Genomic DNA, 12891 nt, shown 5'->3' with positions numbered 1-12891 from the left:
CCCTACAAGTGGTCCCACTGAAGCCCAACGAGATTTCTGGAAAAAATTGACATCCTTATTTTTTTCCTCCACAACGTTATGTGCAAAAGCCTCACTCAGACATAGTTTACTGGTTATGATGGTTCATTGCTTTTCCTGGTTTATGACCTTTTAAATGATCACTAGAAATCATTTTAACATTGTGGAGATAAGGTTACATTGCAAATTCTTTTTAATACTCTACCCACCATTCAAGAGTCCTGTGTTTCATACTACTTAAAATGTCTTGTAAGCTTCATATGGTGTCAGTGGATAAAACCTGATCTGCTTCTTTCATCAAACTATTTTGTCAATGGACAAAACCATTAACCAAGCAATGCAGCCAAAGAGGTGGTTCCCTTCACCATGTGCATAAGGACCTGTTCAGAGCTGCACACCCAATGGATACAGCAGCAGAACAAGCTTGACTTACTCTTCCTTGCTACTCTGCGATACAAGTGGACTGAGAAAACCTTCCTTATTCCCGAATTCATACAACATAAAGGGACAGCACCAACTCCTCTATACAAAGCAAAGAAAAAACTTTTTCCAGCATAACAGTGAGCAGAAATTACAAGGTCTGCAAAGAAATGTCACACTGTTCTTGAGCTCACTTCCTCTTCTGAACTTGTTACACTTTGGGCAATGTCTACCTACTACACTAAATTATCCAAGTAATGCACTCTCTAATGAAAAGCAGGCAGAGTCTTTTTCCACTGAATTTTGAGACTTTTTAAACAAGTCATTCTTTCATGTGTTGTCTCTTCAAAGAACCCAGTTCACAAGTTAAGAGCATTCCCTGCTTCCATCAGAAACTCTGTAGAGAAGTAGGCTTCCATTTTTCTCCAGCTACACTCAAACACCTATCAAATTAGTGCTGTTTGTTGTCAGTGGCCTTCTGAGTCCATCCATGCAGACGGGGTCAATCACCTGTTTTAGCGGGAAAAGTAGAGTCTGGAAATGCAGGTGGGGAATGTTAGTTAAGTTTGAAAAGGATTTGGGTATCTGAAAAACTGGATCAGAGAGAGTGGTGGGAAAGTGGTGAGAACATTTACTGCCCCTGTCGGACATTGCTGAAAGACATATTTTGTCTATATTTGATATCCATACTGAATGACAGAGAACATCGTCCTGGTGGTGAGGTTAGCCTTAGACTCAAGTTTAATGCAAGCTGGATGCAAAGCACAGTTGAGGATTGACGCAAGGCTAAGCTGATCTCAAATGACAAGGAATAGCCCAATGGCTCTGGCAGCTGAGACTGCAGAATCACTGCAGAGGAACCATGGATGTAAAGAAACCCAAGCACCAAACAGGGAAGCTCAAGTGGACTTTATTATAGTTATTAGAATGTACAGGGACATTAGTGCACTGGTTCTTATTTAATTTCTCAGATTCAACATAGGAGCAGCTAGACACCAGCTCTTTGCTTGGTGCACATTTAGAATGTGTCATTTGGGATGTCCTTAAATAATTTCCTGAAAGATTCTTGAAGAACAATGCAGTCAAAACCAGGCTAAGTGATTTCTTCATAGATTCCTTGGTATCTCAAGGAAATGCAATGGATATGAAAAAGCTTTAATATAAGAAGTGATTAGGAAGTGCCAACAGGGTGGTAGGATACAGGTAACTGATTTTATCATCACTTCTATAAAGTCCATTCCATTCCATTAACTGGAAACAGTCCTTGAAAACTTCATTGTAACACTATTTCTTTATTACAAATATTTACATACCATATATTAATACAACTTTTATTTCCACACTTTAACAATCCCATCCCTTGATGCAGTTACTATAAACCCTTGTGTGGTCTGGAAAGTCGCGATATCTGTGATAATATCATGATGTCCAACTGGGAGAGACTCTGGACCCTTCCGAGGGGTCTCATCAGTGGGCCCCAGCTTTTGCTTGTTCTGAATTTCCTGTATAAAAACAAAGTGAGAAATACTATTTACAGAAGAGTGAGCATTTGCAAGAGTAACTGTCGCCCATATTAGGTTATCAGTGTAAGAAGACCACAAAACCTCTTCAAACAAAAAACCAATCAAATGAAAATGCCCAACCATACAACCTCACACCCTTTGACAGTTCTATCAGGATTACTCCTTGGTTCATCTCTTTTCATCAAACACAACCTAAGTCTTAATCTGAACTGACATTATAGCTCTTCGATTAGGTAAACAATGGGGTTTTTTCTCATATTTATTTCAATGACACTAAGATTTGATATTCCAATAGGGGGAAAAAGTTATACAAACAGATACATCTTGGTTCCCCAAAGTTTTTATAAAAACTGGTTCAATAGCATGAATGTAATTCAGAAGTTTGAGAAGAAGCACTAAAAAACCAGTACACTGGGTAGACCCCTACTGACTTTTTTTAGTCACCTTTGAAGTATTTGTCAAACTGAAACAATACATTGTGCTATTTAACAACTAGCAACACTGCCAGTTCCAAAAGTCTCTCTGAAAGATGTAACAAAAACTGCAGCATTTAGCCACTGTATTTTCCTGGTGCCAGTACATCTCACATTGCCTTGCTAAGATTCTACACTCAAAAGACATTTCAAACACTGATCAAAACCAGAAGTGCTAGAAGACTAAATTTCAATATCCCAAAAGAAACATATGACTCTGGCTTCTGCATGCAAGTAGTGCTTGGTGAGTCCAACTCTGTCAAAAACAGATTATGTTTTTCTTGTAAAGTAACTTCTTCCAAGCTGCCTGAAAATGCAATGCTGACACCATCCACAAAAAGTAAAAGTGAGGGAGTTATAATTAAAGACATCATGCAATTAATATAATCCATAGGGTAGGGTCATCCAAAAGGCAAGCAGAATAGGTGTCTATCAAACAAAGCAAAATACCTGAACCACCTCTGTGCCCTCAATTATCTTCCTGTAGTAGGAAACAGACGGGCAATTAGAACTTCCAGCAACAACATATGATCTCTCAGGGTAGGCTAGATCCCAAAACCTAAACATGAAGAAACAAAATCAAGGTGAGATGTTCTATTTTATCAGCTTAAAATAGCTGCTTAGAAGTGGTCATGCTCTTATGATGAAAGAGTGGGCACAAATGCTATCTGCTTTCTACACTTAGTGGAAGGGAGTGCTGCAGAGAAATCTACACTCATATCAAGCTCACACATGAGCTATATTTCAGTTTTTGTCATGCAGCCCGTTAAGAATTTTACAGAAGGATACACATTGTGTTTCAGAGTCCACATTGTGTTTCACACAAGCACCAAGTTCTGCAGCATTTTTGCTGAGAACAAGTTCCTCAGCTCAGTGATGTTTACTAATGAACACATGTTCAGTATTATTGTTTTGGCTTCTTAGAGATTACTTAAGCAATGCTTGGCAAAATTTAGTACAAAATTTAGCAGGGGTGGAGGGGAGGGTGACAAACAGGGAAGTTGTTTAGTTTCGTTACCTTATTTTCATGTCCGAGCCTGCTGTCAGTAATATGGGATTACCAGAAGCTGGACTACAGTATATTCCATGGATGCTGTGAGGAGAAGGCTAGCAGGGAAAAGGGATATATAAAAATAACTTATCACCAATAGCTGTCATCATGCTTCAGAAAGGGAATGTATTCCTTGCCACATTCATCCACCCAATTACCAAATCTTTCTGGCAAATGCCAAGTCACTTTAATGGGCCACATCTTAATATATCAATGTAAATTGCTCCCTTACACTTTACAGAGCAATGCAACAGTTAACCCTCCGTAATGGTTTTTTTTTGAATCTTGGAAATTACATTCTCAATGATGAGAAATCATTCTTAAAAGAATCAGGCAGGCAAATCCTACTGAAAAGCACCTGGACACTTAAATTTTTAGGCTATGAAGGCATTAAGGTACAGATATAGAACACTTAGATCACAGAGCTCCCTGTGTGAAAAGGGCAGGACTAAAATGAACTCAACCTGCAATCTTTGTAGCATGTACAAATTTAAGTTTAAGTAGATTCCAGATATGCATTTACAACATTTATGGAAGCAGCTGTAGTTATTTTTGTCTATGTATTTGTGAACGATATTACAGATTGCTCCTTCCCCACTTAACTCCTTGAAGAAGAGCCACTTCATGCTTTCAACTAGCAGTTAAGTGTAGTAGTGGCATTATATTACAGAAAGAATGTGTAACAGAGCAGATGCTTACAGAAGTATGCATAGTCCCAGGAACAGCAAGTAAAAATAAGTACAAGATGCCACACCATGAATTTTGGCTTTCTCATAATCTTTACAGGCTTGACAGCTCACTGGTTTTCTAAGAACATGAGTGGGTATAACAAGTGAGGGTTACAAGTACATTCCATAGACAGTGGAAGGTACCAATGAGGATTCAGGTTACACTGATGTTTTACAAAGGGGATTTAATTCTGACAAGTAAAACAAATATAGTGCCAAAATGAATGCCAGGGCAAGTTCTGTACTGATGCACAGTATGGAGTCTAAGGTTGTTCTAACTCTGGCTACACAACAGAAACTGGAAAAGAAAGAGACCAGACCTGCAGTTCTGAAAGAGGTGGTGCACTGCTGGCCCACAGAGTGAAGCGTCGATCACCAGTTTCCATATCCCACATGGAGACTTCATTATTGCCTTGAACAGCTACAGGAAAGATAAAGCCAATGCAAAAAGTACAAAACAGGTTGTGTGGCTCTTGCTATTTGCTCTAGTGACATCACATAGAGGGTATGACATAGAGACACTCTCCGTTTGCTCCCTGCAGCATTTGTGCCAGTCTTGCTTTAGTACTTTGGTTTTACTGCTTGAAAGCAGCTTCACTATAATTAAAAGTGCCTGATTAAAGATCAAAGAGTTTAAAGGGAACCTGATTTAATCCCCAACCCTTTAAAAAAAATTTATAAAACCCTCACTTTCCTCCCTAGATAACTTCTCAGCCTTCTTTGAGAAGGATTGATGGTTTGTTCAGCATAGTCATCAGGGACTTCGGAGAATACTTCTATGCAGGTAAGAAAACAATCCAAAGTGACAGAGTTTAGTAGCTAAAATGAAGTTCCACACTCATGTGGACAGATAAAGAATTCAGTTCAAGGGATTGTTTACAAGCCTGGCAGCAACCTAGCAGGCAAGGACTTTTTAATAATAATCCAAAATTATGAACTTTGTCACTCATTTAGCCTTTAGCTGGAAGGAAAAAAACTAGAAAGCATGGTGAAGCTTGCTTTATTTGCATGTTTTTTCAAGAAATTTGTTTTATCTCCCAGGGTGGTTAATAACTCAAAATAGGAAGTGAAGCCTAAGAAGAAAGTAAAATATGAAACTCAAATTACTCTTATTTTACAGCAACTTAATACATTTTGTTTTTGTAGGATTAGTTTAAGCTACTTGTCCATTTCAGAATGTGTTCCTGACACAAAAATATAAAAGTCTATGACAGTGCCACATGCAGTGAGGATGAAGCAGCTGTGAGCACATCAGATGAGGAATCTTGGAGATTTCCAGAAGTTCTAACCCATGACACAGCTGGCTTAGATTGAAGGGGGAACTGGAATGGGAAACCTTCAGTCTTTGCTCTATAGAAGGTGGTGGCAGATTTCCCATCAACTTAATACATGTCATGAGTTTGAGTTTTATCTTTTACAACATTTTGTCCTTAAAAAGGGATGGGGTAGACAGCACACAGGGAGGGCCACTCATGAGAGTTGTGATGCTCAGAAGACAAGAATTGTCTGTCATTCTGACAATGGCTAAACCCTACTGTTTTTCTTTTCAACTCCCCACCAGGGCTTGAAGCAGAAGCTGAAAGAAAAGCTGCTTTAATCACAACCTCTGACAGTTGTGAGGTAAATTTAAGACATCTTTTACCTGCAATTACCCAGGACTGATAGACAGGATGCATGAGCAGGCGTCTGATTCGGGCCTTGGAAGGATGAGAGTGGCTGGAGATAGGTAACTGAAACCTCATGTCCCAGCACGCCATGGTACCATTGCTTGTTCCTGGCGAGAAAAAGCTCTCCTTAGTCAGAGGGATAAATATATGAGTTTTTGTCCTTATCTTTGTGCGCTGTTCCTAGCGAGATGGCCTTCAGCCTCAAGTACTTAGCAGGCAGAGTGCTTCCCAAAAATAGGTGAGAAGGTATTTCTCTCCTCTTGTTTGAGAAAAGCATACGCTAGTAAAATCAGATCAAGAAAAAGCTTGAGCTGTAGTTACTGTAAGAGAAAACCATAAGGAAGAGGGGGTAGGGAAGAGAGAGTGAAACTAACAAGAAATACAGGCTTACCAATACACAGCCAGCATTGGTGTATGTCCACAGCAAATGAAGTTATGAGGCCTAACTTCAAATCGTGTTTCAGTGTCCAAGCATTGCTGCTAGATCGCAAATCCCATCCAACCAGAGATCCATTAACTGTCCCATAAGCCAGTACTGACTGGGCTCCTGAATTGAAGTGATGCATATCTACCACACAGCCATCATCCTTCAGATCTAATGACCTGGGTTAAAAGAATAAACTTAATTTAGACACACGTATGACTCCCTCCAAGTTTAAGACTCCTTCCCATAGCTTATGCTGAGCAGCTTTTTTCTCTTTGTGTCACTTCTCAAGGCATCTGCCAGAAACAACTTTCTGATTTTAGTACAATGGATGCTTATGCTCTCTCAAATCTCTCTGCTGATAGGACCTGCAAGGCTGTCAGCAGCTCTTTGCAAACATAAACACAGCTCTGTGCTCTGGGTCAGGGCAATCCCAAGCACAAATACAGGCTGGGTGGAGAACACACTGAGACCAGCCCTGAGCAAAAAGGTTTGGGGATGTTGGCTGAGGAGGAGCTCAGCATGATCCAGCAATGTGTGCTCACAGCCAAAAAAGTCACCCGCAACAAACGAATCAAAACTGTGGGCAGCAGGTTGTGGGAGGTGATTCTCCCTCTCTGCTCCACACTTGTGAGACCCCACCAGCAGTACTGTGAGTACTTTCTGAGGCCTGGACATATCTCTCACTCAAACTGGAAGATTAAGCTGTAGCATCAGTGCCAAATATTCAAACACTGCTCATAAGGAGGTAAGAAAGAGCTAAACCAAGCCCAAGGACTCCCCTAAATAGTATCTCATTACCCCTATCTCTACCACCTTATCACATTAAGAACCTGAGAGGAAAAACTGCAGGTCTGAGGCCAAATCACATGCTGTACAACTGTAAACATTTATCTAATGACCTGCAAAAGAACCTTCAAAATTACTTTGTAAGTATTAAGGTTATAACAAAGGAACTAACAAATCCCAGTACATAAATAAAACAATTGAGAACTACTCAGAAGGGCTGTTTCAAGTTCATAATGCCTTCAGTGACATAGGAGGTACAAATATCCTAGAGCTAAGAATTGTCAGCTCTGCACAGTTGCCTTTCAACCCTTCTTTATGAAGCAGGATAAGAACATGGATTACAGCCTTCCAGTACAGTCTGGGCTCAGCCAGCAAGAAGCCTAGAGCAAATTAAAGGATCTATCTGAGGAATATACTAACAGCTTGAGCTCTGTGTGTGGTAAGATTTAACTGCTTTAAAGGCATACCTGCTTTGTATTGGATGAATTTTAGGAGATTTAGGGAGCTTTGAGGCTTCAATACCAAGAAGCTGGATGGCACCATTATCTGAAGCTATAGCCAAGTAGTGCGAGCCTTGGCAAAAAGTAAGTGTCTTTACATGTCCTCCAATCCGAGAGTATGTCAAAATTGATCTAAACAGGACAGAGAGAAATAGGGGGAGAGAAAAAAAGAGATTATTTTTGATGGTACTTAAAAAAAAATTACTTCTCAAACACCTACTTAAAACCAATGGCTCTTGAGAGAGCTCTGAAAATAACATTTTCTAGCTGTTCCAAAATGAGAAAGCAAAAAAGCCAGTGTTGGCTTTAAACAACAACACCAGAATACATTTATATATGTACAGAAATGAAATCAAAAGGCCTGTAATTATTATTGCTACAGAGCAGTCCCTTTGCATTTTTTCTTTTATTAACTAATTGAAACAGCATCTAGTATTATAGATGCAAGCCAAGAGGAACACCAATATATCTCCTTATTGATATTTCCAGCACATCCACAAGTAATTAATATTTTGCTCCCTGCTCTACTTTATTTTTCACTCTAAAAGTGCAGCCCCAAACGCCATGGGTTTTTAAAGTACCTGGTTGTAGTGGTTTTTCCTTCCATTTTTTGGCTGTTCCAGACCTTCACTGTGCCATCATTTGAGCAAGTGGCAAAAATGGAGTGTTCATCAGAGACTCGAATGCGATTCACCGCAGACTTGTGTTCGTGAAGGTGAGCTACCAACAACCCTTTGGGACGCCATCCTACAGGGAAAACAAAACCACAACCTAATTAGGAACATGCAAGTCCCCCTAGATCCATCCACTAACAGCTATAGCAGGATACAGTCATTACAGCTGCAAAGCACAGACAGCACTAAAAACAGTGTTAAGGCATTTTAAATATTAAAGACAAAAGCCTACTTGCTCAATTCTAAATTAGACAATAGGTCATAGGTGTTCTGCACAGTAAACACATTTCCTAAACTAAGAATTTCCTCTTTTCCTCATCCTTTGCACTCTCTCTCATCTCTCTCTCTCTATATAATTTTTTATCTAATAACCTCAGTGGCCTGTGATCTACCTGGAGGTGGGGGCTTGCTCTCCCACTCAGCATTCTCCATCATCTGTTTGGCAAGTCTCTCTGCATTACACTGCTCTCTCTTCTGCTGGATCAGCTGCTGCAGCTCAGTTTTGCAGGTAGTGATGCGCAGCTGGTGTGCAGATGGGGATGCTGTGCTGCTCAGGGCCTGCAGGGTTGGTTTCCTGGGCTGGACAACTGCTCCATCAGATGCCTGTAAGAAATCAGCCCTTAAAAATATATGCCTTACATTTTACACACAGATAAATCCCCCTTGTAAGATTTCTGGGTCACACACAGTGAATAAAAATGGAAAAATCTTTTTTATTGAATCAATTAGCAATGAATTAGCATTAAAAAAAATCATGCTTGCATGAAGACAATTAAAAATAGTGAAAATTATTACTTATATAGAAGATTAACAGTTCTCTTATTCTACCCTGTTTACCTACTCTGTTCTGTATTTTATCTAAAGAAACTGTAATATGCTGTGCACATCTCTTAACGTGAATATTACAGAGGCAGTTATTGCTCTCAAGACTAAGAGAATTAAAGGTTAGCTCTCAAATTTGTTTATACTGGGCTTTAAAAACCAAAGTGTGAAGTGTTTCCCTCAGAGTTCAGAGCAGTCACACTCATTTAAAGCTAGCAGAAGTTAATCTCCAACTAGAACCCAAACAGAAAACAGTGTTCAGTGTCAACAGACACCCGCAGCCCATTCTTCTCTAGCCAGTACTAAGTATTACAGGTACAGGATGTCTAAATGCAGCTGTAATTTCCAAGTTAAAATCATGATATCTCTTCTTCACAACATGTATCAGGGCATGCAACTTGAGGAAACGTCTTTCCTGCCAGAAAAGTTTACATAATAATTGTCTAATCCACAAAGCCCCATCTCTTTGTGCAAAGCATCTATTTATTAATGAAGCTCTTCTGTTCAAGAGACTAAACTTACTTCAATCCTCTCTCAGCTCCTATTTTAAAAATAAGAACTTGAAAGTCAGCAAATTTGCTGAAGACATCAGGCAATAGCATGGCCAGTGTCAAATAACCTCCAAACAAAACAAGAACACCACATCCCTATAGTCCCACTTGACTTTAAAACAATTGAATCATTGCAGTTTAAAATGAGAACATAGTATTTTTCAGGTATACCTGAGGAGAGGATGACAAAGTGGCACAAATGCCAGCTGAGGACTCTGAACGAAGTGGTTTCCCAGCTTGGATGGCTTCAGGATCTGTAGTTTGCCCATGTCCTTTGGATATTGGCTGGGAGATGTTTGTTGGTTCCAGGGACCCAAACATGCTTTTCCATTCTTCATTTACATTTGAATCTTGCTTTACATGCTTTCTAGCTATAAGTAGTTTGGAGGGAGGGAGGGAGAAGGTGGGAGGGGAAGAAAAAAAAAAACAACCCGCCCAACATTATCATGACAACATTCACTCAGGATTGTCATTACTTTGAGACTACATGGAAGTCTAATGTTTACATGCCGGACTGTTATTTATGTACAGAGAAAACCCTACTGCTATGTTGTGGAGGTCAGCTGACAAGCATTTATGAGGGAAACAAAACAAAGCACCTGCCACATGTGTTCACATCTTCTTAATCCTACAGTTGACTCATGCAATAAATCATTTCACTAGAGGGAAAGCTTACATCTAGAGGACTGCAGGATTAGACTCCACCATATAACAAATTTTTCTTATAGAAGCATGGAGGGTTTGGGTTGGAAGGGACCTGCAAAGGTCATTTAGTCCAACCATGCTGCAATGAGCAGGGATAGCAAGAATAAATTTGTGACAGCACAGTATGCAAATCATTGCTAGTGTCAAATACAATCAGTTTTCCATCACAATTGCGACATCACCTGTAGATTTAAGTATGTTACCGCTTTAAATAGGAAATTTATTTATTTTCAGCATTCCTTTAGAGTCACTTAGAACTGTAAAATATAGACAGAAAAATAAAAACATGGGGCAAATTAAATTTGGACAAAGTGAAGAAAAGTTAAAGGCATGAAGACTTTGAGGGTAACAGCTTTGAGTGAAACAAATTAGTTCAAATATAGACTTCATATACACCAAGTTTTAAATCATGTTGACTCCTGATTCAAGGATATGCAAAAAAATGTAAAATCCTATAGTTCTGTACTTTCTTTTAAAATTATATGCAAATCAGCCTAACTCTGGAGATAAGATGGCAATAGCTATCGGCTTTACAGATATTTCTGTATTTTTATATGTAAAAACACAGAACCTACCAGTGATGTAATAGAGGAGGAAACTACAAGCTTAAGAGAGTAAAGAGGAAGCTTAAACTGTCTGGTAAAGAAGAATTTTGAGGATGCAGAGAACTGGAATAGTTAGCAGCAGGTGGTTTTCAAATCTGAACAAGGAAATGAAAGAGGTTTTTTGAGCTGAAAGAGGAGCGAGCAAAAAGGTAAAAATGGGAATGGATGAAACGACGAAGAACCCTAGGGCCAAAAAGCGTGTACTTGGGTGAGCAACAGCTGGCAACTCTGTTGCCAGAGGAAACTTTCAGTTTTTTTCTCAGGCTACCTCAAGAAAACACCCAGGATTTTCACAGTTAAAGAGCTTAGCACTTGCTGAAAGGAAAAAGAGAGAGAATTGTATCCTTCAACATTTACACTGTTGCCATGAGTCACTAGAGTCCTATTTGTCACAACCAGCTGAACAACTGCACATGCAGTCAAAATAATTTAAAGTATTCTCAGGGGAAAAAATAATCCCCATCTTTCAATGATCAGAGAACATTCCACCACCTCACATTTCAAACAGAAGCAGTAATTTTCCTATTGCAAACTTAGTGAGGATGGTGATAGTTATGTAGGCTGATTTACTGAAAACACCCTGAAAGAAAGGCTATACTTCATCTATATAGATCACAAAATATACTAACCACGTTTGTCATCAGACTCCTGCTTTGTTTTAACAAGATCCACTTGTCTTCCAGTTATTCCCAGAGCTGACAAGTCAATCACCCCTTTCTGACTGCTGTCATGCAGGTGGCTCTGATCCACAATATTGGCTTTAGCTTTATTAGATTTTAACATAAAGTCCTTCAGTGCTAACAGTTTGTCTTCTTCCTCCTCAGTCATCCCCTACAGAATAAAAGAAAAGGTAATATTACTCACTTTTAACAATAACATGCATCAAGGCATGAAGATTTAAGAAGCAATAAAATTAATGACTGGCTCAGAAGTGGTAGGAGAGAGCACATCCTCAGAATTCAAAGCATCGGCCCGTTACTCATACAAAACATAAGGCAAGCTGCTGCAGTGTAAGAGTATTTTTCCTCCTAAGGAATGGGGCTAGGAATAGTGAAAGGGCAGAATAGAATTTAATGCTGGATCACTATCTGGTACAATCTGCTTAGCTGCCACCTAGACCATGCTTACAGCCCACAAGCCATAGGGGAAAAAAACCTACGCAGGCACAGTCCTTTTTCTTCCCAGTTCTCACCTTGGGTGGGTGATTCTTTATGTTTCCCTCTTCACACATAAGCCTCAAGACTTTCCAGCTCCATTTGCTTTCGGCACCACATGTCTAGCACTTCGACAAATACATACTCCTTTATGCAGCACAATGCACAGCAATGCTCTGTAATGCTGTCGCATCACAGATGCATCAGAACTTTGAGACTTACAGACGTTTTTTAAAGACTTGGGTTGTATTTGTATTTCTCTATATCTGGCAGATCTTCTAAAAATCTTTAAGTTCTGAACAACTTGTCCCACAAGCATATACTGAAATCAGTGAAGTTAATGGCTTGGAGGATCAGAACCTCAGACTGGGAGTCCCTCACAGCAGCAGCTGCAAGGTCAGGGTTTGTGGAGGTGTACAGAGCTCAATTGTCTCAAGCCTGACTTTTAAAGTACAAATAAAATGCAATTACTTGTGAAAGAAGCTTCTTCAACAGCTGTGCAATGGCAGGGTCCTCTGGGGGCGGGCACTCAGAGAGAGCTCCACTTCTCTTCTTTTGACGCAAGTGAAGGTGTCGGAAGAGGCTTGTGATATCCTTTGATCTTAAGACATAATCAAATATGGAACGACTGACAGGCTCCTTAAGTACACTTAACAGGACTATTTCTTTGTCTACCTGCAATTCAAAACAACAGAGCAGTCAACATGATGACATCCACATAAATTGTACAAACCATCTAGATTCAACTGGTCTCCTTTCTTGAAAATAAGATCTGTGTTGGTCATAT

The 12891-nt window shown here is 39.6% G+C and overlaps 1 protein-coding gene across 1 annotated transcript in view; it reads right to left on the bottom strand.

Annotated features, from left to right (window-relative positions):
* Positions 1-1332: 1332 nt before the first annotated feature.
* The window catches only part of PIK3R4 (phosphoinositide-3-kinase regulatory subunit 4), a 21795-nt gene continuing 10236 nt past the window's right edge, over positions 1333-12891 (bottom strand). Inside the window, 12 exon segments of the mRNA XM_017734550.1 lie at positions 1333-1940; positions 2885-2993; positions 3453-3541; positions 4534-4634; positions 5856-5987; positions 6272-6483; positions 7561-7725; positions 8175-8340; positions 8660-8870; positions 9812-10011; positions 11580-11781; positions 12576-12779. Coding sequence (XP_017590039.1) covers positions 1770-1940; positions 2885-2993; positions 3453-3541; positions 4534-4634; positions 5856-5987; positions 6272-6483; positions 7561-7725; positions 8175-8340; positions 8660-8870; positions 9812-10011; positions 11580-11781; positions 12576-12779 — 1962 coding nt within the window. The 3' untranslated portion in view covers positions 1333-1769.

This window comes from Corvus brachyrhynchos, unplaced genomic scaffold, assembly GCF_000691975.1.
Source record: "Corvus brachyrhynchos isolate BGI_N302 unplaced genomic scaffold, ASM69197v1 scaffold94, whole genome shotgun sequence".
NCBI classification, from domain to species: domain Eukaryota; kingdom Metazoa; phylum Chordata; class Aves; order Passeriformes; family Corvidae; genus Corvus; species Corvus brachyrhynchos.
This window is presented reverse-complemented; position numbering and strand designations above follow the sequence as displayed.